Source organism: Eleutherodactylus coqui, chromosome 6, assembly GCF_035609145.1.
Source record: "Eleutherodactylus coqui strain aEleCoq1 chromosome 6, aEleCoq1.hap1, whole genome shotgun sequence".
NCBI lineage: Eukaryota > Metazoa > Chordata > Amphibia > Anura > Eleutherodactylidae > Eleutherodactylus > Eleutherodactylus coqui.
In genome coordinates, this window is record NC_089842.1 from 239,203,223 (window position 1) to 239,228,011 (window position 24,789).

The following is a 24,789-nucleotide window of genomic DNA, read 5'->3' on the forward strand; positions in this document are numbered from 1 at the left end:
CCTCCTTGTGGAAGTGAGGCTCCTCCTCTGTCCGGCGTGCCCTCCAGCAGTGCTGATCGCAGGTGCACACTGACGTCAGTGTTCTGCCGGACACCTCCTCCCCCTGCTGTTGTGGAACCATGTAGGAGGCGTCGTGGGAGGGGGCAGGAGGATCCTGGCCACACAATGACATCACAGTGTGCACCGGGATCAGCACAGGAAGCGGCGCTGCTGAGTGAATGCCGTCAGGGGAGCCACGGCGATGTGTGCCAGAAGGGAGGGCTCTGTGTGCCGCCTCTGGCATGCATGATGTAGGTTCACCACCACTGGTCTAGGTGCTGAGACTCTCAGCGATTGCTAGAATGAAGCAACAGAAGTGTTCATCCAAGTGCTGTTTGGTTGGATGAGTGCTTTTGCTTCTTTGTTCTAGTGATTGGTGGGGTCTCATCACCCACGACATGTCAAGTGTCTTCGGGAAGTAAGTTACACTTTAAAAGTGAATACTGACATTCGATGGTTGCATTAGATAGCTCAGGGGTTCAACATGAATTACCTGGTGATCTGTGGAGATAACAGTAATATCCCTGGTGGTCTATGATAGTGAAGAGATTAAAGGGGTTAAACCAAGATTAAAAATTATCCCATATCCATAGGTCACTTGTGCACCTCACTATGTGGTTAGCCCCTGAAGTGAGGAGGAGACTAAATGAAGCGCTGGTTGCACAGGTGCATAAGTGCTCCATTCACGTTCAATGGGGCTGCAGAGATATTGAACTGCACTTGCTTGAGTATTTCCGTTCGTATTGAAATAAATTGAGAGCTGACTGCTTGGCCAGAGCTCCCTTTGTGCTGATGCTACTGGGGAACTCTGCGGTGATAGGCAGAACAAGATAGGAGAGTCCCATTTTGGAAATCGGTGAGGGTCTCAGCAGTGGGATCCCTAACAATTAGCAAGTGATCCCCTACCCTATGGATAGAGGATTACTTGCAATTTTTGTACAACCCCTTTTATGTCTGCATCCCTGGTGGTTTTAGATTGTGGTACAGAGGATCCACATCCGTTCTATTACACTTTTTATTCTTGTTCATGTTAGGATGAAACTAAAAGTCATGAAAAGGTGTAGAAATATTGATAGGAGCACAACATAGTAGATTTGGCTGTTTGTGTAACTAAAAAACTGATGAGGCTAAGACCAGCCATAGCTGAAAAAAAAGTGGAGATGTCCATCTATTAAATAGTTTCTTTTCAAGCGTATTTACAAACGAAAAAGAAATGTCACATGAGATGCAGGGGAATAAAATGAACCCCTCACAAAATATCTCATACCTAACGCAGGAGAAGGTGCGGGACCAATTAAAGAAGATTAAAATTGATAAATTGACAGGCCCAGATGGAATACACCCAAGGGTACTAAGGGAACTAAGTGATGTGATAGCTAGGCCGCTATACCTAATATTTGTGGATACTATCAAGACCGGGGTTGTACCATTGGATTGGCGCATTGCCAACGTGGTTCCAATTTACAAAAAGGGGACCAAAAGTGAGCCTGGTAACTACAGGCCAGTAAGTCTCACGTCAGTAATGGGAAAAATATTCGAGGGGTTTCTGAGAGACACCATCGAAGAATACCTCAAGGAGAACAACGGAATAACTCCTCACCAGCATGGGTTCATGAAGGGTCGATCATGTCAGACCAATCTGATCAGCTTCTACGATGAAGTAAGCTCTAGGCTGGACCTGGGAGAGTCTATTGATCTCGTATATCTGGACTTCTCTAAAGCATTTGACACCGTGCCACATAAGGGGCTGATATATAAAATCAGACAGCTCGGATTGGGTGAAAACGTGTGTATCTGGGTAAAGAATTGGCTCAGAGATAGAAAGCAGAGGGTGGTAATAAATGGTTCATACTCTGATTGGGCCACCGTCGCTAGCGGGGTGCCACAGGGTTCAGTATTGGGCCCCATTCTGTTTAATATATTTATCAACGACCTGATAGAGGGGCTGCACAGTAATATATCAATATTTGCAGATGACACAAAATTATACAATATAATCAATGCAACGGAGGACAATGTACGGCTACAAACGGACCTAGATAAGCTGGGAGCTTGGGCAGAAAAATGGCAAATGAAGTTCAATGTTGAAAAATGTAAGGTTATGCACATGGGCAGGAGAAATGGATGTCACCAATATACACTAAATGGGGTACTGCTAGGGAAAAGTCATATGGAAAGGGACCTGTGGGTACTAGTGGATTGTAGACTAAACTGGAGCAATCAATGCCAGTCAGCTGCTGAAAAGGCTAATAAAGTCTTGGGGTGCATTAAAAGAGGTATAGGGGCGAGGGACGAGAACATTATCCTCCCACTATATAAGGCACTAGTCAGGCCTCACATGGAATACTGTGCACAGTTCTGGTCACCGAAGCTCAGGAAAGATGTTACACTGCTCGAGGGGGTTCAAAGAAGAGCGACTAAACTAATACATGGAATAACGGGAATGCAATACCCAGAGAAGCTATCAAAATTGGGATTATTTACTCTAGAAAAAAGATGGCTAAGGGGCGATCAAATAACTATGTATAAGTACATGAGGAGACAATACAAGGACCTCTCCCGTGATCTGTTTATACCCAGGACTGTGACGGTAACGAGAGGGCATCTGCTACGTCTAGAAGAAAGCAGGTTTCATCACCAAGACAGAAAAGGGCTGCTCTTACAGAAAAGGCTCTTTACTGTAAGAGCAGTTAGACTGTGGAACTCTCTACCTGAGGATGCAGTGATGGCAAAATCCATAGAGGAGTTTAAAAAGGGACTTGATGTCTTTCTGGAGTGGAAGGATATTACAGGATATAAATATTAGGTTAATTGTTAATCAGGGTTTACAGGCAAGTGGTAACTATTAAGGGTTGATCCAGGAATTATTCTGATTGTCATTAGGGAGTGGGGAAGAAATTTTTCCCCCAAAAGAGCTAATTGCCTCCTGCTCTTGGGATTTTTTTGCCTTCCTCTGGATCAACAACACAGGAGGATAAACAGGCTGGACTAGATGGACATTGTCTTCATTCGGCCTTTCATACTATGTTACTGTGTAAGTACGGAACCTTGTGACACATTTCATAGAGCTTCTTTCATAGACCTTCAATGTCCAATCATGATTGAGTTTCTCATCCAAAGTGAATATTTTTCTCTCCATTTTTTTTTGTTTTGACATTTAAAATAAGGGGACAAATGAACAGCGAGTGGCCTGGAAGTCATTCTTTATAGCTCCCTACGAAGCAAAATGTAATGATCTGTGTGCGAACAAGCTAATTACATAAAAGAGGTCTTTAAAAAGAGTGATTGTGTTTTCTCTGAGAGGAAGGAAACCACTAAATGTCCTATGTTCTGTTCAGAGGGTGTCATTACTGCCCGTAATCAACATTAAATAACCACAACCCACGCAAACTCACAATATATGAAGGCTGACATCTGACTGTAGGTAACATTTTCTCAAGATAACATATAGTATTTAGTAGGTGATATATGTTGAATTCATAAACCAGTCATTCCTATTTTTTGTGTATCAATATAAAATTTAGGGCCTTAACCTGTGCTAGATACAATTATGTTTTCATCAAGTTGGGCGTCCTAGGTCAGGGATTTGTAATTCATTGTCTCCTATTTACAACAATGACCCAGGACTGACAGAAAAGTAAAGAGGAACCAAGTTAGAAGAAGAAGCAACCAAGCAGTCCGTTACCAAGAGCATTTACATCAGACAGTATAAATATAGTGTCATTTAGGTGGTTTTCTTTGGGGGAATGTAGCTTTAGATGATGCAGTGGTAGGCAGTCTCACCTGCACCTTGGTTTCTGAAGGTTCCCAAAGCCTCTATTCCACATGCAAAGACTCCAATATTATATATGACACATGGTAGGTGAGGGTCCTATTACAAATTTTGCACTGAGGCCCTGAAACTTCAAATTATACTTTTAGCAGGTGAACACTTTGTGATGGCTTCCAGGTCTTGGGCCTGAAGGGACCAGCAAGAGCCTTCTTCCCCAGAGGATACTACAAGAGATATATGATAATTCCTGGATCCTGTTACAGATTTAGTACTTTGCCCTCAAACAAAATCGTATTCTCTCCAACATAAATACCAGAAAGAAACAAAAAACTGTCCGAGCAAAAACCCTATTGGTCAATGTTTGAGCAATAGAAACCTATGATTCCATCTGAATCACATTTTTTCCATTCAAATGGAAACCTGAGATGGAACCAGGGACGTAGAGTAAAATGAAATGTGAACAACCTCTATAGATGTATATTAGATATAGAACACCTCAGAATGGTGTCTAGCTTGGGTTTTTAGGTCTTCCTCCAAGTCTCTGGTGTGATGCCAGTGGTTTGCTAACCATTCTGATCCAGTCAGATGCTTCCCCACTTCTCTCTTTCCCCTCTAACAGTATGCTATCTCTCAGCTGGAGAAAGACCCATCTAACCTATTTACTTTATGCATTATACAAGATGGATATTTTTGAGTACTTCTGAGGTTTTTGAACATTTACAAAAATCCTGCTGGTAGAGAAAAGGAACTACAAACTACTGGAAGGCGAAGAAGATGAAATTTCATGTACTACTAAGGTATAGAAACATGGAATTCACAGGTACTGGAATGTTGCCACCTATACATGTTGAAGCCACCCCTGCTATGGACTATGGCTATGAACACTTTGAAAGTCTTTTCTTTGCTTAAATACGTGTATTTGGGACTTACAATAGTTTTTTTCAATAGGGGTTAATTAAAAATTTTGAACTGTTTGTCTTCCAGGGCTTCTACATATAACTGTATATAGCAACTGCTGAATAAGTCTTTTTTCTATCCACCATGAATGGAGGTCATCCTCTGTTCCTAAGTCATTTACTCTCTCATGGTGTCTAATAGTTTCTCTGCCCTTGGTTAACCTGAGCGCAGGAGTATTCTTTTCTTTTTTTCACTTTCAATCCTCTCTAAGGCCTTGTTCACACAAGCGTATTTATGTGCGTACACTGGTGCACACAAAACCACGCACCCACGTATGTGCAAAACCATGCATGAACACAGGTCCATGATCATTGCCTTAAATGGGGCTGCTGCTGATGCCGGTGGCCCCATTGAAAGCAATGGGCTATCGGCAACCCCTACAGTGATTTTGGGGGAAAGTCTTTCAGCCCTTCCCTGAAAATCATCCCTGGTTTGTATAAAAAAAAAAAAAAAAACATATACTCAGCTCTCTGCTGCTGTCGGGGCTCAGTCTCGTCTAGTCGCTTGGGTGCCCGTCAGTGTAGTAAAGTTCTTTCAGCAGGCGGGGATTTAAAATTTCCGCCTGCTGAAAGGGCTGTATCTGATTGGCTGAGCGCTCAGCCAATCAAAGGCAGCGCTCAGTCATTCATTGAATTCAATGATTGACTGAATTCAATGAATGGCTCAGTGCTGCCTCTGATTGGCTGAGCACAGGGACCAATCACAGGCAGCGCTGAGCTGTCATTCACAGTCTCTATAGGTTATCCATGAGTGAAGCTGTATTGACAGTTTAGTTTCTATCTGTTCTTTCCTCTACTGCACCTTTTATCAGCTAAATTATAAGCAGATGAAAGCTTATGTTTGTTGTGTTCATAAATCAGCTGACAAAAAGTGCAGGAGAGGAGAGATGAGGGCTGAAGATTAAAGGCTCGTTTACACACAAAGACAACCTTTAAACAATTGAAAGATAGAAAGTTTTAGCGATCATTATGCATAAAGTGTTAATGGACACTAATGACCATTAACACTTTATCATCTGCATTTGTGTAAGCCGTTAGACCAGCTTCACTGACGGATCTCCTTTTGAGATATAGATTGCAGTCTATATGCAGTGATAAGTAGAAGCTGCAGGAAACAAATAGTGCAAAACGTTTAATTAAACTCTATTGAAAAATGATTGTCAGCCCCAAATACTTGCATTTAAGTGAAAAAGAAAATGCTCCCCAAAAATATCTAGTTAAATTTAGGTGAATTGGTCAGGTCCATTCGCACATGAGTCCTTCATGTAATATGATGCTCGGAAACTATATGTTATTGCTGGCCTGTGGCTCACTGTATGTACCAACATCTATCAGTGCTGTTATCTCTGTATCACATTCTGAGTTTCCTCATGCTGACAGGCCAGGAAGTCAGATACGAGGGGAGAGCGCTTCTTGCCATAACCCTGCTGCTAACATAAGAGGAAACATGAACTTCTGGATTATTGTTGCTTTTTCTACTTATATTCAGGGTAAGTAAACAATTAATCTAATTACTTCCAATTAAGAGTGAATAGAAATGTAGATCATTGTGCTCACTTTTAAGATGTGCAGGGATAGATAGATAGATAGATAGATAGATAGATAGGAGATAGATATGGGATAGATAGATAGAGAGAGAGAGAGAGAGAGAGAGAGAGAGAGAGAGAGAGAGAGAGAGAGAGAGAGCGAGAGAGAGATAGATAGATAGATAGATAGATAGATAGATAGATAGGAGATAGATAGAGATAGATAGATAGAAGATAGATAGATAGATAGATAGATAGATAGATAGATATGAGATGGATAGATAGATAGATAGATAGATAGATAGATAGATAGATAGATATGGGATAGATAGATATGAGATAGATAGATAGATATGGGATAGATAGATAGATAGATAGATAGATAGATAGATAGATATGAGATAGATAGATATGAGATAGATAGATCGATAGATAGATAGATAGATAGATAGATAGATAGATAGATAGATAGATAGATAGATATGGGATAGATAGATAGATAGATATGAGATAGATAGATATGAGATAGATAGATCGATAGATAGATAGATAGATAGATAGATAGATAGATAGATAGATATGGGATAGATAGATAGACTGTTTATTTTGTATTTCTTACATTTATATAGTTTAACATTGATCTAAGCTGTAATTTTAAATTTTCGGATACCCACTGGTTCTCTGTGACACGATCGCAGTCGAATGACAGCCTGGATTCTACTGAAGACCCTTATGGCTGCCATATTGCAGCCTGCTTGTGGAAAGGCTTTATGGACTAGCATTGAAATGCTCAGTATGTTGCTATACAGAAATATAGAGTATATTGTATAAGTGATCTGAAGTCCAAATCCCTATGGGGACTAAACAATAAAAAAGTGAAAAATAGTTTAATAAAAGATTTTCAAAAGTTAAAAGTAAAAAATAAATGCTTTTCCATTTTTTTTATATAGAAAATAATTAAACATAATGGGTATTGTTGCATCCAAACTTTTATATGAACTATTAAAATATATAATTATTTATACAACAAGGTGACTTATTTATACAAAAATACATAATGCCCAAATTGTGTTTTTTGGCCACCCTCTTCTGTTTAAAAAAAATTAAACAATATGTGTTCAAAAAGTGATGTGTACCCCAAATGGAACCAGTAAAAATTATAGATTGGTCTGCAAAAACACAAGCCCTCACACAGGGCTTTCTCCATTGACGGAAAAGTAAAATGTTGTGGGTCTCAGAATTCGGCAACAACAATTTTTTTTTCTTGAAAGGGGTTATTTTATTCTTAAAAAGTAATAATATGTTTTTTAAAAAACTACATAAATTAGGTATTGACACACTTGTATTGACCCACAGATTACATGAACACTGTACAATTAATATCCAAAAAACAATGATGCAACATTGCATCATTACGGGATGTTTCCTATTTATCCTCAAATCACATTTTTAAAAAGGTTTTCAATACATTAGATTGTAAATAAAAAAGTGATATGAAAAAGTACAACTTATCCTTAAAAAGCTCTCTCATGGCTATGTCAACAGAAAAATAAGCTATAGCTCTTGAAAAGCGGGTATGGAACATTTAAAAAATTGTGGGTCATTAAATAGTTGTAAACTTAAATATACATTAAATAGATAGATAGATAGATAGATAGACATCAGATCTATGGATAGATAGATAAATAGATAGAAGATAGATAGATATGAGATAGATAGGAGATAGATAGATAGATAGATAGATAGATAGATAGGAGATAGATAGATAGATAGGAGATATATAGATAGATAGATAGACATCAGATCTATGGATAGATAGATAAATAGATAGAAGATAGATAGATAGACAGATAGATAGGAGATAGATAGATAGATAGATAGATAGATAGATAGATAGATAGATAGATAGATAGAAGATAGATAGGAGATAGATAGATAGATAGATAGATAGATAGATAGATAGATAGATAGATAGATAGATAGATAGGAGATAGATAGATAGGAGATAGATAGGAGATAGATAGATATGAGATAGATAGATAGATAGATAGATAGATAGATAGATAGGAGATAGATAGATAGATAGGAGATAGATAGGCGATAGATAGATATGAGATAGATAGATAGGAGATAGATAGATAGATAGATAGATAGATAGATAGAGAGATAGATAGATAGGAGATAGATAGATAGATGATAGATAGATAGATAGATAGATATGAGATCAATAGATAGATAGATAGATAGATATGGAATAGATTATATTCATTTTAACAATGAAAAGCTATCACCAGTCTGTCCACTCAAGGCTCAGTACCCACCACAGAGTGTATGGACTGTTGATGATAACCATAGTTTGCCTATCCACTGTGACCCTCATGCCATCTAGTTTGTGTTATAACAATCTGTGTAAAATTCTTTCCAACAGAGATAATTACATATGGAAATATCCCAGACTTTTCCCACGTCAACTTTGTAGTAATTGGCAAGAACATCAACATCACATGTAACATGAGTAAAAACCGTAGTAATTTACAATGGTACAAGGAAAATGAGGATGGAGGATTACAGTCCGTGTCTCGAAGTGGATGTATCTCACGCAACAACGATAGTAAATTTTATGTCTACTGTGAGAAACAGTCTGTACTCAGCATGGAGATTAGAAATGTCCTTACAGCTGACTCTGGGGTGTATTACTGTTCTATGTCAGGACTGGACCAAACCTTCCATCTAGCCAACACGTTAATTGTTTTAGGTAAGCATACAATGCTAATTATCTATCTATCTATCTAATATCTATCTATCTATCTATCTATCTATCTATCTATCTATCTATCTATCTATCTATCTATCTATCTAGTTGCAGGGAGTATGTTCAGGTGAAGGAGCCCCCTGTATTAAGCCTGTTAAATGTCAGTTTGACAGTGGCATCTAAAGGGTTAACGACCAGGATCAGAGTTATCTCCAAACTTAGCTGTTGCAGCCAAGTGTTAGCTGAATTTAAGGGCTCTTTCACATGGGCGCTGTTCGCCCATATGAGAGGTGCGCACATAAAGTGCTTCAATAGGAACTAACAGGTTCCTATAGAAGCGTTCACTTGGACAATTGTTAGACACGCGGAATCCGCGCATCTAACAAAGATAGGACATGCGAGTGCAAATTTGTATGCCGGCTCCGAGGTTCGCGCAAAAATAGGACCTGTCCTATCTTTGCTGCATGCTTTCCATACGCTCCTATGGGAGCTGGAAATTACGCAGCCCACACCTCGGATCATATGAATGGGCTATTTCAAGTAGCTTGAATTAGCCTGTTCACGTGATCTTTAGAGCAGTGTAGCCGCCAGTTATGCATGCGGCTATACTCCGGGTAGACAGCGCCCATGTGAAAGAGCCCTAATTGTCAGCACTGATCATGTTTGAGAAGGACTCAGGTTCTGCACCCACCCCAAACTTCACTTTCAGCAACCTAACAGTGACATTGGCTTAAGAAAAAGGGCTATGCACTGCATGTGGTAGGGCTTAATAGGCTTTTGTTAAAAACACAATATGTTGAAATTCTGAAGCATTATAGTATAATATAGGAGAGATCTGGCAATCAAGTCCCCTAGTGGGACCAAAAGAAGTAAAAATAAGTATAATTAAAATGTATACACGAGTTGTACTACTTAAAAATAAATGTAAATGGTAAAAAGTTATTGCCGTTTTCACCATCTTCTGACCCCATACCTTTTTTATTTATCATTGATGCAAGGCGTGTGGGGCTGTTTTTTGAGTGGCAAGCTGCAGTTTTCATTGGCACCATGCTTATGACTCTTCAAATTGCTTTTTATTAAATTTTTGCTTTTTGAAAGAGTAATCAAAAGAGTGAAATTGTGTCACTGTGTATTTTCTTGCTGACAGACTCCCCATGTGGGATAAATAATACGATACTTTAATAGATCAGACTTTTATGGACACATTCATACATATTAGAAATAATACAAAAATAAAAAGTTTTACATCCTTTAATTTCCCAGTATATACATGAAAAATGAACACAATAAAAATATTACATTAATTGATTTTTCCGCATCCTTAAATGTCCGATCCATTAAATTAATGCGGTTTTTATCGCATATGGTTAATGCAATCAGAAAAAATGCACAATGCCAGAATTTTGCTTTTTAGGTTACTGCATCTCCAAACAAAAACTGGATAAAAGCGATTTAAAAAGTCTTTTTTTTTTTTAATTAGCATAACATTATAAATATACATTTGGTATTGCCATAATCGTACTGACCCCCAGAACAAAGTTACCGTGTCATTTTATTGCATCATGAAGGCTGTCAAAATAACACTTTCCAAGAAATGGCACAATTGCATTTTTTGTATTTCACCCCACTTATGATACTATTAAAAATATAACTCTTCCTTAAAAAAAGGCCTCACATGGCTGTGTCAACCACAAATGAGAACAAAAAACTGAAAATGTCTAGTCTTTAAGGCCAGCTTCACATGGGTGAGAAAATCGAAGGAAATTTGTGCATTGCGAGATGCACAAATCTCACAGGAATATGAACCCCATTTTTTTGAATGGGGTCATACACACAAGCGGTGTGATGCAGGAAACAAATTGCAGCACTCCTATCTTTGGGCGCACCCTTGCATTGGCCATTTTTTTTCAATAAGGCTGACGGCAGCATCGCACCACGTGCTAGGTGCACAAGGTGCAATGCGGTGTGAGGTTTCCCCTTTGAAAACAATGGGAGACACTCCATGATCCTCCACCATGGCTGTCAGGATCGCTACTTCCGCAAAGTGATACAAGGCGGTCTTGATATAAAAATGCCTCACATGCGTGGGGAAACCACATGTTGGTAAGCCCGATATCAGGACTTATTGACTACATATGTGATTTTGATCTTATTGAGTCAGACACAAGGAAACTCAAGGCCACTGAAGTGAGTCTCTGGCTCAGCCCCTTGTACAATGCCCAACTAGGGTATTTTGAGGTCACTTCAACCTTCCTCCATTAGTGGAATGAAGAGCCATTGCATCAGTGTGCCCACTGAAATTAAGGGTGGCTTTTTTTTTACACTAAAATTCTTGTTTTTCAGGGAAGAGCTTATATGTAAAGCTCTTCCCTGAAAAACAATTCAGGGGTGCCAGCAGACCATTGTCTTCAATGGAGCCGCTGGCAGCAGCCACGGATCCATTGAAGAGAATGCGTGCATTATTTTATTTTTTTTACACTAAAATTAAGTTTTTTTCAGGGAAAAGCTTATATGTAAAGCCCTTCCCTCAAAAACAATTCATGGGTGCCAGCAGACCATTGCATTCAATGGAGCCGCCGGTAGCAGCCGCGGTTCCGTTGAAGGCAATTCACGGACCGGCATTCACGTGTGTTTTTGCTCTTACATTGGTGCGCACTTATGTATGCACCAATGTACGCACAAAAACAAGCTCGTGTGAAGCCACCCTCATAGACAGCCCACTGATTCCCAAGGGATACAGTGTAATGCTCTATCCTCCAGTGATACACATTCAATGCCAGGTTTATCTCATGAATTGCTAGTCATTGGAGGTTGTATCTTTTTTAATTAGATCATTGAAATTATAATTTGAATACAATTACCCCTTAATGTCTATACATTTAGACATGCATAAGCATAATATGCATAAAACATATTACTAGAGTGGAGCGAAAATACTCTGCTGAGCTTGATGCTCGTTCGAGTATTAGCGTACTCGATGGCGCTCGTTACTCGAACAAGCATCAAGCTGTGTTCGACCCCGCCCCAGTTTTTGGCTCCTCCCGGCTGTGACGTGCCTGTTTTGGCCCCTCCCTGCAGCGACGCAGCACGCGTCATTGGCAATTTTTTGGGCTGGCAGGCAGGGGGGAGAGAGAGAGAGTGAGAGAGAACACACGAACCAAAAGAAAAAAAAAAAGCTCGGGACCCGGCGTCCCACATGCTTGAGTCTCCCATTGTAGTCAATGGGGTTCGTTACTCGAGTACAGCTCTCGAATTTTACGAAAAGATCGACTCGAATAACGCGAACTCGAGCATTTGGATGCTCGCTCATCTCTAATCATTACCTCACCCAGACAATACAATCAATCATAGCTATATTTAAGGAAATCTCAATCACCAACCCCAAAAAATATTTAAGCAGATACAAAATAACAACTAAGTCTCCACCCTCTCACCTATCTCCCTTCACTCAAATCTCTTCACCTTTTCTACAATATCTCAATGCAACCAGCATTCGATGGGAACCATCCATTGTATTTATGAGACCATCTTACCCAATTTTTCTGAAACTTAATCAAACAGCCTCTTTATTGATATATTTCTCTTTCCAAAGATATAACCTCTTATATTTGCGAAAAAATCTCCAACTGTCTAAGGCCTCGTTCACATGAGCATGCATTTGTACGTGCATAGGAGCGCACAAATCCGTGCGTACACGCACGTGCTAAAACACACATGAACAAAGCTCCATGCAGTATTGTTCTTAATTAAAAGCAATGAGCTGCTGGCAACCTCTGCAGTGGTTTTCAGGCAAGGGCTTTAAGTATAAGTAGTAAAAAATAAAAAAATATATACTCAGCTGTCCGCCGCTGTGGGGCTCAGTTGCGTCTAGCTGCTTGTTCTCTCTGCACTGTAACGAAGTTCTTTAAGCAGATGGGGATTTAAAATGAATTCACTGAATTGCCAGGCGCTGCCTGTGATTGGCTGAGCGCTGTGATCAATTACAGGCAGCGCTCAGCTGTCATTCAATAAATGGCTGAGCACTGCCTGTGATTGGCTGAGCACTCAGCCAACCAGATGCAGCCCGTTCAGCAGGCAGACATTTTAAATCCCTGTCTGCTGAAAGAAATTCATTACAGTGCAGGGAAAACAAGTGGCTAGATGTGCCTGAGCCCTGGCCATGGCAGACAGTTGAGTATATGTATATATTTTTTTACTACAGCTAGGGATGATTTTCAGGGAGAGGATTATATTGAAAGCCCTTCCCCAAAAATCACTGCGGCGTCCTAATTGAAATCATTTGAAGAGCTTCACAATCGTATGCCACGGCAGTCACAGCTGTGGCAAGGGATTCTTTACTCTCCATTGGGAGTCACACATAAACATGCTTGTCTGAATGAGGCCGAAGGTGGCGGTAGTGGGGGTTTGTGGGGGCAGGCTGCATCCAACAAATAGCCATCAACTTCTATGCTTAACACAATGGTCTTTGAATTCTCAAAAGAGTCTGCCCATCAGGCCCCACTAACATTATCAAGTATACAAGTTCTGGGAGTACGACCAATATCAACAAGATATATGTTTTTAATTACCCCTAGTAACCAATTCCAAAATTCACACAATTTTACACAATCCCAGATTGTATACATGAAATCTGCACCATCTGCATAACAGTTCAGACAGTCTAAGTTTAATCGGATATCCATGTTAAATAACTGTAACCCCTTCAGTGGCAGGTTTATTATTACCATGTCATGCCTCACAGGGCAGGTTTTTGAAATGAGTCAACAATGCAATTTTAAACCCTGGAAGATTTCAGGTGACAGCTGAGTGTTCTGCACGTTTCAACACTAGAGCTGTCCACGAAAATCTTCCGTGGTTTAACTGCATGGTCAGTGCAGCAAGCCCTGGAGATTTTCTTTGTGTGCAACTAAAGGGTTTAATGGAGTACAATAAACTCTATGCACTAAATACAATTGTGATACCCATGTATCTATTGGGTAGTGCAGAAGTAGTCGTCCTGGTGACAGAAGGGGACCAATTGTCCTTCTGTAGTACACAAATACATCTGTATTATAAATGCTATGTGTTGTTCTGGATCCCTCTAACATATTTTACAGGAAGCCCAGGATCTTGAGGTTACCCCTCTGGAAGTCTATACAAAAATGTATGTTCCTGAATAATTTTGATCCTCTTCTCAGAGCGTTATCCAGTGAAACCTACCTTGTCAATACTAGCATCAGTAGAAGACCATCCAAGGGACTCAGAGTCAACCATTTTATTGTGTGCCGCTCTTAACTGGACAAAAGAATGGGACGTCATTAAGTGGATTGTGAATGGGACAGAGAAGAAAGGTTGGACAACTCTGGATCCAGATGGGAGTTTAAGAAGCTTACTTGTCTTGCAGCGTAGATCTGTTCCATATTCATTAATTATTTGCTTTATAAAGAAGTTGACCACTGGTGAAAACATCTCCTCAAATGTCACTGTCTGGGAATTTAATAAGGGTAAGTAGAAAATTCAGGGTGGCTCTAAGAGACACCCACCAGTCTTAGGGCTTATTCAGATGGGCGTATATTGGTCGGGTTTTCACACCCGGCCGATACACACTGCCCCTCTCTGCAAGGGGAGGAGGCAGAACAGGACGGGACCTAGTGCACTGAGCTCCCGCCCTCTTTCCGCCCCTTGCCACTGTTTGCATTGGAAGGGGGTGGGGGGAGAGAGGGGGTGGTAGCTCAGTGCACTAGCTCCTGTCCCGTCCTGCCTTCTCCCCTTGCAGAGAGTGGCAGATTATATCGGTTGGGCGTGAAAACCCGACTGGTATACGCCCGTCTGAATAAGCCCTTAAACATATGGCTATCATATCTATTTTAAATACATTAAAGAGTAATTGCAGTTTTTAAAAATTTTTGTTTTTAAAACTTTTTGGCTTGCTAGAGTGGCATGTCACAAACTTTAAACAGTGGGGTCTGGGTGTTGAGACCCCTGCTGTTCACTGAATTGAAGGGGATGCAGCACCCATCTGACCCCTGTGCCTCTTTGGCTGTCTTGGTTGTCTGTTGACTTCTCTTGGAAGCTAAAAATAGATGCATAGACTTATATATACACATATATATATATATATATATATATATATATATATATATATATATATATATATATATATATATATATGCATCCGTCTTCAGCTGCCAAGAGGAGCCAACAGGCAGCAAAGACAGATGAATGGGCACAGCGCAGGTTAGACCATTCAGATCTAATTAGGATATAGCATGTGACATATATTTGAATCATGGGGGTGTAGAGGTTTGACTACAGTGGGATCAGTGGTTAATTCCGCTCAATACCTGGTAGGTGCCGGCTGTCTTTGACAGCTGACACCCACCTGCCATAGACGTGATCAGCATGAACGCTGATTGTGGCTATTAAGCCCTTGAATGCCACTATCAATTCTGACAGCAGCATTAAATGCCTCGACTGGCATTTGGGAGTTCTGAATGGACCTCCCATGATGAGATTGAAAGGGGACATTTGATTCCAATGACAGCCTGGGGCCTTCTTGCAGGATGGCTCCATAGAGTGCTTGTCATGAAGCAATATTATATTATAGTCTATGAGCGATCAAATGATCACCAGTAGAGTTGAGCGAACATACTCTGCCGAGCTTGATGCTCGTTCGAGAGAGAAACGAACCAAGGAGAAAAAAAAAAAGATCGGCGTCCCACATACAAAAATGCTCGAGTCTCCCATTGTAGTCAATGGGGTTCATTACTCGAATACAGCTCTGGAATTTTACGAAAAGCTCGACTCAAATAACGCGGACTCGAGCATTTGGGTGTTCGCTCATCTCTAATCACCAGTTCAAATCCCCTATGAGGACTTAAAAAAATGTTAAAATTACTTAAAAATGTTTAGTTTAAAAAAAAAAACGGATTAAAGTTCTAAATTTTTTTCATATTTATCATAAAAAATCAAGATTAAAAAAAAAAACATATTTGGTATTGCTGTGTCAGTACGAATCCGATCTATAATAACACATTATTTATGTTGTCAGAAAAAAATAGACAACGCCAGAATTGCACTTTTTTGGAACTGACAGAATTGATAGTAGCATGTATTGGTATTTTGGTCAATTCTGTCTCTCAGAAAAATGTAATGAAAAATGATTAAGGCCTTAGTCACACGGGCATTTTTTTCACGCGATTTGCGGATCGCACGACGGATGCGCATCCGCAAATCGCGTGACCGGTGCGCGCAAGTCGCCCGCAAATCGCCCGAAAATCTGCTCCTAGCCGCGTTTCATTAGAAACGGTCCGGAGCTGTCCAGCGCATTGCATTCAATGGAGACGGCAATAGAGCCGGCTCCATTTAAAGCAATGCGCTGCGGGCGAGCCCGGGATGAATTGTCGGGAAGGGCTTAAATATATAAGCCCTTCCCTGCAATTCATCCTAAAATGTGTAAAAATAAAAAATATATATATATACTCACCTTCTCCCGGCAGCCGGAGCTCCGCGCGGCCGTCCTGCAGTGGGTGTGAAGGGGGTGTGAGTCAGACCTGCCCCCTGATTGGCTCAGCGCTGAGCCAATCAGAGGCATGTCTCACTCACACCCATTCATGAATTCATGAATGGATGTGAGTCAGACCTGCCCCTGATTGGCTCAGCGCTGAGAGGCAGCAATCACTCACCCATTCATGAATTCATGAATGGGTGTGTGAGTGAAACCTGCCTCTGATTGGTCAGGGTTGTGACCAATCAGAGGCAGATCATTCAGCAGGCGTGGGATTTTAAAGCCCCGCCGGCTGAATAGTGCCGAGAAGCAGTTCAGGAGAACTGGCCGCGGCTGGACTCCGGCTGCAGCGGAAAGGTGAGTATACAATTTTTTTTTATTTTAACACATTTTAGGATGAATTGCAGGGAAGGGCTTATATATTTAAGCCCTTCCCGACAATTCATCCCGCGATCGCCGGCAGCCCATTGCTTTCAATGGAGCGACTGTATTGCCGGCTCCATTGAATTCAATGGGCAAACATCGTTCTTCTCTGTCACAGCTGTTACAGCTGTGGCAGAGAAGAATGATTTGTCTTCTATATGTTCTCAATGGGGTCGGCGCTGCTGCCACCGGCCCCATTGAGCGCATATAGAAAAGAGAACAGGAATTGCAGATCGCAGATAGGTGCGATCTGCGATTTCTGTTCTATAATTTATCGGACGAGCGCATAAAAAGCGCTCATGTGTCCGATACCATTGCAAAGCAATGGTTTTATAAAATCGCCAGACGCATGCGCATGCGCAAATCGCGGCAAAAAACGCCCGTCTGACTAAGGCCTAAGAGGTCACATGTATTCCAAAATGGTACCAATAGAAACTACAAAACGTCCCATAAAAAAATGAGCCTTCACACAAGTGTGTCAACAGATCAATTAAAAAGTTGTGGCTATTTTTTTTTATTCAAATATATTTCATTCTTTATAGGAAGTACAGCACAAAAAATTATAGAAATTTGGTATCAACCTAATCATGTTGACCCGTAGAATAAAGCTACCAGGCAATTTTTGCAGCAGTATGGACTCCGTAAAAACAAGAGGCCCCCCAAAGATATCAGAATTGCAGTTTTTCCTACTGCACTAAACATTTCAGTACATAATACCAGTAAATAGTACCATTAAAAAATACAACTCGTCCCGCAAAAAAACAAGTCCTCATTTATGATTTTTTTTGAAAGTGGGGGAAAAAAGCAAAAATGAAAAAAAAAGGCTGCATCGTTAAGGAGTTAACTACCTAATGTCAAAAGGTATGTTGGGCTATAATGGGTCATCATAATGTAAATACAGGTTTTCAACCCTAATTTCCTGATTCTTAATATGCTTGAAATGGTTTACAAGGATGATACCTGCTGACAGGTTCCCATTAATCCCATAAGGACTCAACCTATTTTTTTTGTGAACGGAGCTCTGTGGGGGATTGTTTTTTGCATGACGAGCTGTAGTTTTTATTGAAACCATTATGGGGTACATACAGCTTTTTTGATCACTTTTAGGCCTTAGTCAGACGGGTGTTTTTTCATGCGATTTGCGGATCGCATGACGGATGCGCATCCGCAAATCGCATGACCGGTGCCCGAAAATCTGCTCCTAGCCGCGTTTCATTAGAAACGGGCCGGAGCTGTCCAGCGCATTGCATTCAATGGAGCCGGCAATACAGCCCGCTCCATTGAAAGCAATGCACTGCGGGCGAGTGTGGGATGAATTGTCGGGAAGGGCTTAAATATATAAGCCCTTCCCTGCAACTTATCCAGAAAAGTGTTAAAATAAAAAATATATACATACTCACCTGCTCCCGGCAGCCGGAGTTCAGAGCGGCCGGCCTGCAGTGGGTGTGAAGAGGGGTGTGAGTCAGACCTGCCCCCTGATTGGCTCAGCGCTGAGCCAATCAGGGGGCAGGTCTGACTGACACCCCCTTCAGACCCACTGCAGGCCGGCCGCGGGGAACTCCGGCTGCCGGGAGCAGGTGAGTATATATACAGTATATTTTTTATTTTAACACATTTCTGGATGAATTGCAGGGAAGGGCTTATATATTTAAGCCCTTCCTGACAATTCATCCCGCGCACGCCGGCAGCCCATTGCTTTCAATGGAGTCGGCTGTATTGCCGGCTCCATTGAATTCAATGGGCAAACATCGTTCTTCTCTGCCACAGCTGTTACAGCTGTGGCAGAGAAGAATGATTTGTCTTCTATATGTTCTCAATGGGGTCGGCGCTGCTGCCGCCGGCCCCACTGAGCGCATATAGAGAAGAGAACAGGAATCGCAGATCGCAGATAGGTGCGATCTGCGATTTCTGTTCTATAATTTATCGGACGAGCGCATAAAAAGCGCTCATGTGTCCGATACCATTGCAAAGCAATGGTTTTATAAAATCGCCGGACGCATGCGCATGCGCAAATCGCGGCGAAAAACGCCCGTCTGACTAAGGCCTTATTGTGTTTTTTTTCAGAGGCATTATGCACAAAATAAGCATTTTGCCTCCGTTTTTAATTTCTTTTTACTTTTTTGCCATGCTGGATAAATAGTGTCTTCAATTAATTGTTACAGATAAGATGATACCAAATATGGGGGTTTTGTTTGAATTTTTTTTTTATATAAACGGGAAAATGTGCAAAAAAGATTTCTTTTGTTATTTTTAATATATTTTTATTACACAAATTTTATTTGTTTCTTACATTTTTATGTCCCTGCAGCGGACTTGAATCTGTAAAAGCTCTGATTGTTAAGATTAAGTATTGCATTATTTCTGTACTGCAATATATTATCACTCACAATAGTGATCACAGGCCATAGCAAACCCGGACACAAGTGTATGGCTACCAGCTGGCATGACAACCCATCGGTCCCCTGTGAATCCTTTACATGCCGCAATGTACATTGATTGCCACATGTAAGGGGTTAACAGCAGGGATCGTTGTTCGCACTGATCCCCACTACTGCAGTGGTTGACCGTCTCCCTCACCAGTTCTCACTTTTGAGCGTGTGCCATCCACAGGATGTTAGTTTACCTCCTGTTGCATTAACTATCACCCTGCCAGGACATAAACAATAAGGAGTTAAACCATCACTACACTTATGTTCAGAGTGACTTTGCCTTTAAGACAGCTCAAAAGAAACATTTTAAAGAATTTGTAACCATTTGTCATTTCAATATATCTATCGTAAAACATGAAAACTTTACAAATTGGTTTGAGTAGAAATCTTGTAACAGTATTTGGAGCTCTGTAATAGAAGATCAGACTTCTGACCTGTAGAAGGATGTTTTACTTGTGGCCAATTACCTCACCTTTCCCTCTGACCGTCACAGCCATTGGCAACTTCTAATTCGTCTATGTTTCTGGTGCTGTGCTGTTTCTGTGGTTGTCTCCTCTGTACATAGGGTGCATCCACATGCTTCGCCCACCACTCTAAGGGCAACTGTGCACACCCAGCTTTTCCATCCCTAGCCAATGCAATGTTTCCTGGGTTGTTTACACCACTTTCCCCCACTAGAAGGTGCCTAAACAATATGTTCCTAGTGGTTCTGTGAAGGTGTACCTGTATTTTGCTTGATTTTGACCATCTGCCTCATTGCCCAGCTTTCTTGATTCATGCCTGTCCTAACCCTCTGCCTATTTTCTAACTACAGCTAGCTTCATTGCTGACTACTATGACCACTAGCCTGATTCTCTATATTGCATGAACTCCTTCTATCCTGACTATAGCCTGCTACACTGACTACATCCTTGTCTGTCCATTTGGTACTGCACTTCAATACTTTTTGGCCTGTCTGGGTGTGCTGCCACTAAACCAAGACTACTACTGGGAAAATGACTTGGAGCTTACCTGCAGTGAAGGCCAGATCCTTCTAAAAAGGTTTTAAAGAATGAAGACCAGTCAATCCCTTTGAACAGCCCTCAGGACTAGCTGAAAGTTAATTCAGTCATTGGCACTGTGGGTTCACACCCGCTGATTTGCAGAACAGCTTATGAAATTAATAAGTACAGAATTCTGTACCTAAAAACAAAATGATGGTCACAGTTAGTGATCTACTTCAGCAAAACTGGTGAAGCTCTGATACCACCAAAGATCATGATGTTGATGAGATCAAAAGGTCCTTCCCATTAAATTGACCAATGAATTTTCTTAAAATATTCTTAAGTTATTTCCTTTCTTCTTTGTTTCAGATGAGGGGTCCAGCAGTGACTGCTATATGGTACTGTATGTGGGATTACCCATCCTAATTGCTATCCTCCTTGTACATCTGATTATCCTTGTCGTGCGACACAAAAATTTGTCAAAAGATACCCAGCAACCAAGCACTCACCAGGGTACGTCATCCAAAAATGCAGGCAGAAGATCTAAAGCTAGATAGATGTCTTCTAATTATGACCCAATTCTTTCCCAAAAACTCAAATTTCAAATATCTTCCTGGGGTTTTCTCAAATTATTCCAGAGCATCTGTCTATTAGCCAAAGCAGAGAGCCACTAAAAAGAGTTGGGCATATTTAGTTAGACCAGCATTTCATATACTGATCTAAGTAAAGTTTGCATTGGAGTGACAAAGTGTGATAGATGTATTAAGTGGGGCAAGTCTCCAGCATCTGGTGGCACCTCCATGCACCACACTAAAACTTAGACCAGCTACTTAGTCTCAGCTATAATATGAGCCAGTTTCTGGTATAAATTATGTGCCTAGGAAAGACGTCAATGGAACTCGAACACATGGTAGAAGGTCATCTGGAGTGACAAGTCCGATTTCGTGCTTAACCATAAGGCATATGCACCCAGAGGGCACTGCATAAAGCCGTATCCCATGTGTGCATAATTGAGGTTCATGATGGTTATTGTGTCATGGTCTGGGGAGTGTGCTTAGGTCCATTGCTCATCATATCACAATCCTTGAATGGTGTAGCTGACCATCTGCACCCATATCTTCAGGATATCTTACCCGAACACAGTGCCATCTTTCAACTGTTCTGAGCATTACAAAATGCTCAGAACAGTGGCAGCTAATCACAGCTCCTAAATCAAGGTAATTGCTGGAAGTTTTTTTTTGTTTATTTCACATATATTATAGGCCAGTAAATGTTTGGTCACATAAGTTTTTTTTTTCAATTTTTTTAGAACGTCATGTGAGATTTAATCCTGAAGATGAGTCGGTAAGTATAAGAACACATTAAAATAGTATGTCATGCAGCTCATGTAATATCATAAGCCCTGGTGCCTCAAGAGACCTTAAGCCCCCTCTATCACATAAGAAGACACCAGTGGCATATTGTAGGTCAGGGGCACTGCAACAAACTTATATTGGGGTCTTGAACAATCAACTCAAGATGTCCATATGCCTTCAACAGCTATTGACCAGACAGCTTTTTCCCTTGGCATTACCATTCACATAAACATTCAGCTTGGGTATTTAGGAGATAAGTCACAGCTAGACAGCTCTCATGCCAGCTTATCTCCCAAGGAACAAAAGGATTGGGTGTTGAAATGTAAAATCCCCAATCCTTCTTTCCCACAACATTATCTGTTGGGGAAAAATTGAGAGGCCTCCATATACATTAGAGAGTCATCTGGCCTTTCCAAAAATTGGTGTGTTCGGACGACTAAACATTAATGTCTATGGGGGCCTTTACGTCTCTAAAGAAAGTGTTAAAAGAATGTTAAAAAGGTAGATGAATAGAAATGAAAACACTACCAATGATGCTGCTGGATGGAACCATTGCTGGAATCTCCTGACACTGGATACCTGATGAAAACCCCTGAGAAAGTGGAAACATGTACTGTACTGTATGCTCTGACAGCTAATAAATACCTTTGGACACAGCTTCTGGTGTTGTGAGCTTCGAGCTACAATTCCATCCTGCAACTCTATTGATGGTGGGTTTTTTTCTATTCATCTACTTAGACATTTTTTTTAAAAACGCTGCACCCCCCTCCTCTCCCTACATCTCATTCATCTCCCTACTTTTCTTTAAGGCCATGAATTAGTCACCTCTCATTGGTGCTCTAGGCAATCAGCTACTCCTTGTCCTACTCCTGAAAGGGGTGGTCAACAATATGCAGCCACTCCATCCACTATGTACCATCCACTATGGATGGGCTAATGAGAAGGGGTGATGGTGGTCACAGAGGTTGAACGGCCAACTATACAACATTTATCACCTCTCTATTAGATAAGTGAGAACTATTACCTGCAGGAAATTTCCTCCAACTGTTGTCTAATTAAAGGCATTTTCCGGGACATGAAGAAAAGTTAAACTGGCTTAAAATGAAGCCATGAAGTATTCAAGAAAAATTGAATAGTCGTCTATCCTGGTGGCTCCCTGGCGCATGGAACGCATTGTACTCATGGCCACTCACAGGCTTCAGTGGCCATGAAAAAATAATTGCTGAAGCTTGTGACTGGCTGTGGGTTACATGCACAATGAATGGCACATGACAGCTCACATCTTCCTCAAGGTCATGTGCTGCAGCGATGAAAGGCGAGCTGCCGGAATAGATGAGTATTCAATTTTTCTTCACTTGAAGTCCTTTAAATGAGTGCCATCTACCAAACATTGTAATATTTATGCTTATTTAAGATTATGATTATTTATCCTTATTTTTATGATTTTTGCAGGTGACTTACGCTGCAGTAAAATCATGATCCATCATTCCAAGATTGTACTGTTTTGTACAATAAAACTGTATATTCTTGAATTCATCAAGCAAAATGTGAACAAGCCTTGTTTTCCTAGCCATCTGCATTAGATTTTCAGTTGCCCTCTTTCTTGTCCATCATCCACAGTGATCCCTAATGCTTCTCACCTTTAGCTTCTAGACCCTTATAACAACTACTGCATTCTGCTACCTTAGTGTAGGAGATGTGGCCATGAGTTAGGGCAGAGTCCAACACCACAATGCTTACTAAATAAGTGTGATCACACTCCAAGGGAGGAATCAATATATAAACAGTCAATAGATAAAATTAATGAAAAAAAAAAATGGACTCACCTGGTGTGGAGGACCAGTCCAAATGACAAATCCCAACACTATTGGTCCGGTTGTTCTTTCAAGTCAATCACAAGCATCAAATCCCCACCAGGTCTCAAAGGTACAGGGAAAGCATCAACTGGATTCTGTGCATGCACCCTTCAGCAAAATGCCAGACACGTGCAGGAGCCGGAGAAATTTTAAACGGTAGCTGAGAGCCTGGAGCAGTGACTGGTGGCCTTGTTGAGTGGTCCCTGATCATGTGATAAAAACATAGCGATCTACCTTGGGCCAGTCTTACACGACCGGAAGGGAATTACAGATCTTGCATTCGTTTGGTCCGCGGTAATACGTGGATCAATTAAATCCACTAGACTAAAGAATTCCGCTCACATTAGCGGGTTGAAATTACGTAATGCACTGGCAGAAAACAGAACGTGGCGGGTTCTATTTTACTGCAGATATCTGCAACATAGAGCCCATTGAGCTCCAAGGTCGCGGATATTCCCGCAGCCCATACGCAACTACATTGTGCACGGGCTGCGGGTACCCACATCATCACTAAGCAACAGCGCGGAAAATTTTTAAAAAAAAGGTGTCCTGCGCTTATCTGCATGTGTTAGAATGCAGTTATGCGCGGCTGTATGTAGGGCCATGGCCGGGCTCACAGCTGTGATCCGCTGCAGGCCTCCACAAACGGATTCCACATATTGCCGTGTGGACCTGGCATTATTCAGATCGCTGCCTGTAATACATAATTTACAAGAAACCCCCGGGAACTTTCACCTTCCTGCAGTTCCAGGAGCAGCTTGTTGAACGCCTTCTGTGTGAGAACGCCGCACCTCAGCGAGCTTACAAAGCCTTGTAGAGCACCACATTTTACAACGCATCCCTGCCACTAAGGTCAAGAAATACCTCCCAAAAAGCATGAGAGGAGAAGGGATACCCGGTTTTATTGCCCCATGTGCCCATCCGAACCAGGCCCCCGTAATTACCCTTGTCTTCGGATATATCTAAAATTTATGGAATGCCAAAAAGTGCATTATTTTTAGGGAGTCATTTTTTTCCACACAAGTGAGCAATGAGGGTGGGTTCACCCGAACGTTTTTTGGTGCGTACTTAGGTGCGTACATATGTTCGTACCTAGGTACGAGCAAAAACACGCGTGAACACAGCTGCGTGCTTGTTGTCTATGGAGCTGTGGCTGCTGCCGGCGGCTCCATTGAAAACAATGCTCTGCCGGCCCCCTGCATTCTTTTTCAG

General features: G+C 41.2%; 1 protein-coding gene across 1 annotated transcript; it reads left to right on the forward strand.

The window, feature by feature from the left end:
- The first annotated feature begins 6,153 nt into the window (after positions 1–6,153).
- Positions 6,154–23,969, forward strand: LOC136631649 (uncharacterized). The gene is made up of 6 exons (XM_066605933.1): positions 6,154–6,257; positions 8,722–9,048; positions 14,223–14,528; positions 20,736–20,879; positions 21,676–21,710; positions 23,174–23,969. Exons 1-6 carry the CDS (start codon positions 6,215–6,217, stop codon positions 23,198–23,200), a joined length of 882 nt encoding a protein of 293 aa, XP_066462030.1. The 5' UTR covers positions 6,154–6,214; the 3' UTR covers positions 23,201–23,969.
- The last annotated feature ends 820 nt before the right edge of the window (positions 23,970–24,789 follow it).

Bases quoted from the DNA above. Each gene is read 5' to 3' on its own strand.
- LOC136631649 (XM_066605933.1), top strand. From the start codon at position 6,215: ATGAACTTCTGGATTATTGTTGCTTTTTCTACTTATATTCAGG. The intron at 6,258-8,721 runs GTAAGTAAACAA...TCTTTCCAACAG, and splicing joins TTTTTCTACTTATATTCAGG to AGATAATTACATATGGAAAT. The intron at 14,529-20,735 runs GTAAGTAGAAAA...TCTTTGTTTCAG, and splicing joins TGTCTGGGAATTTAATAAGG to ATGAGGGGTCCAGCAGTGAC.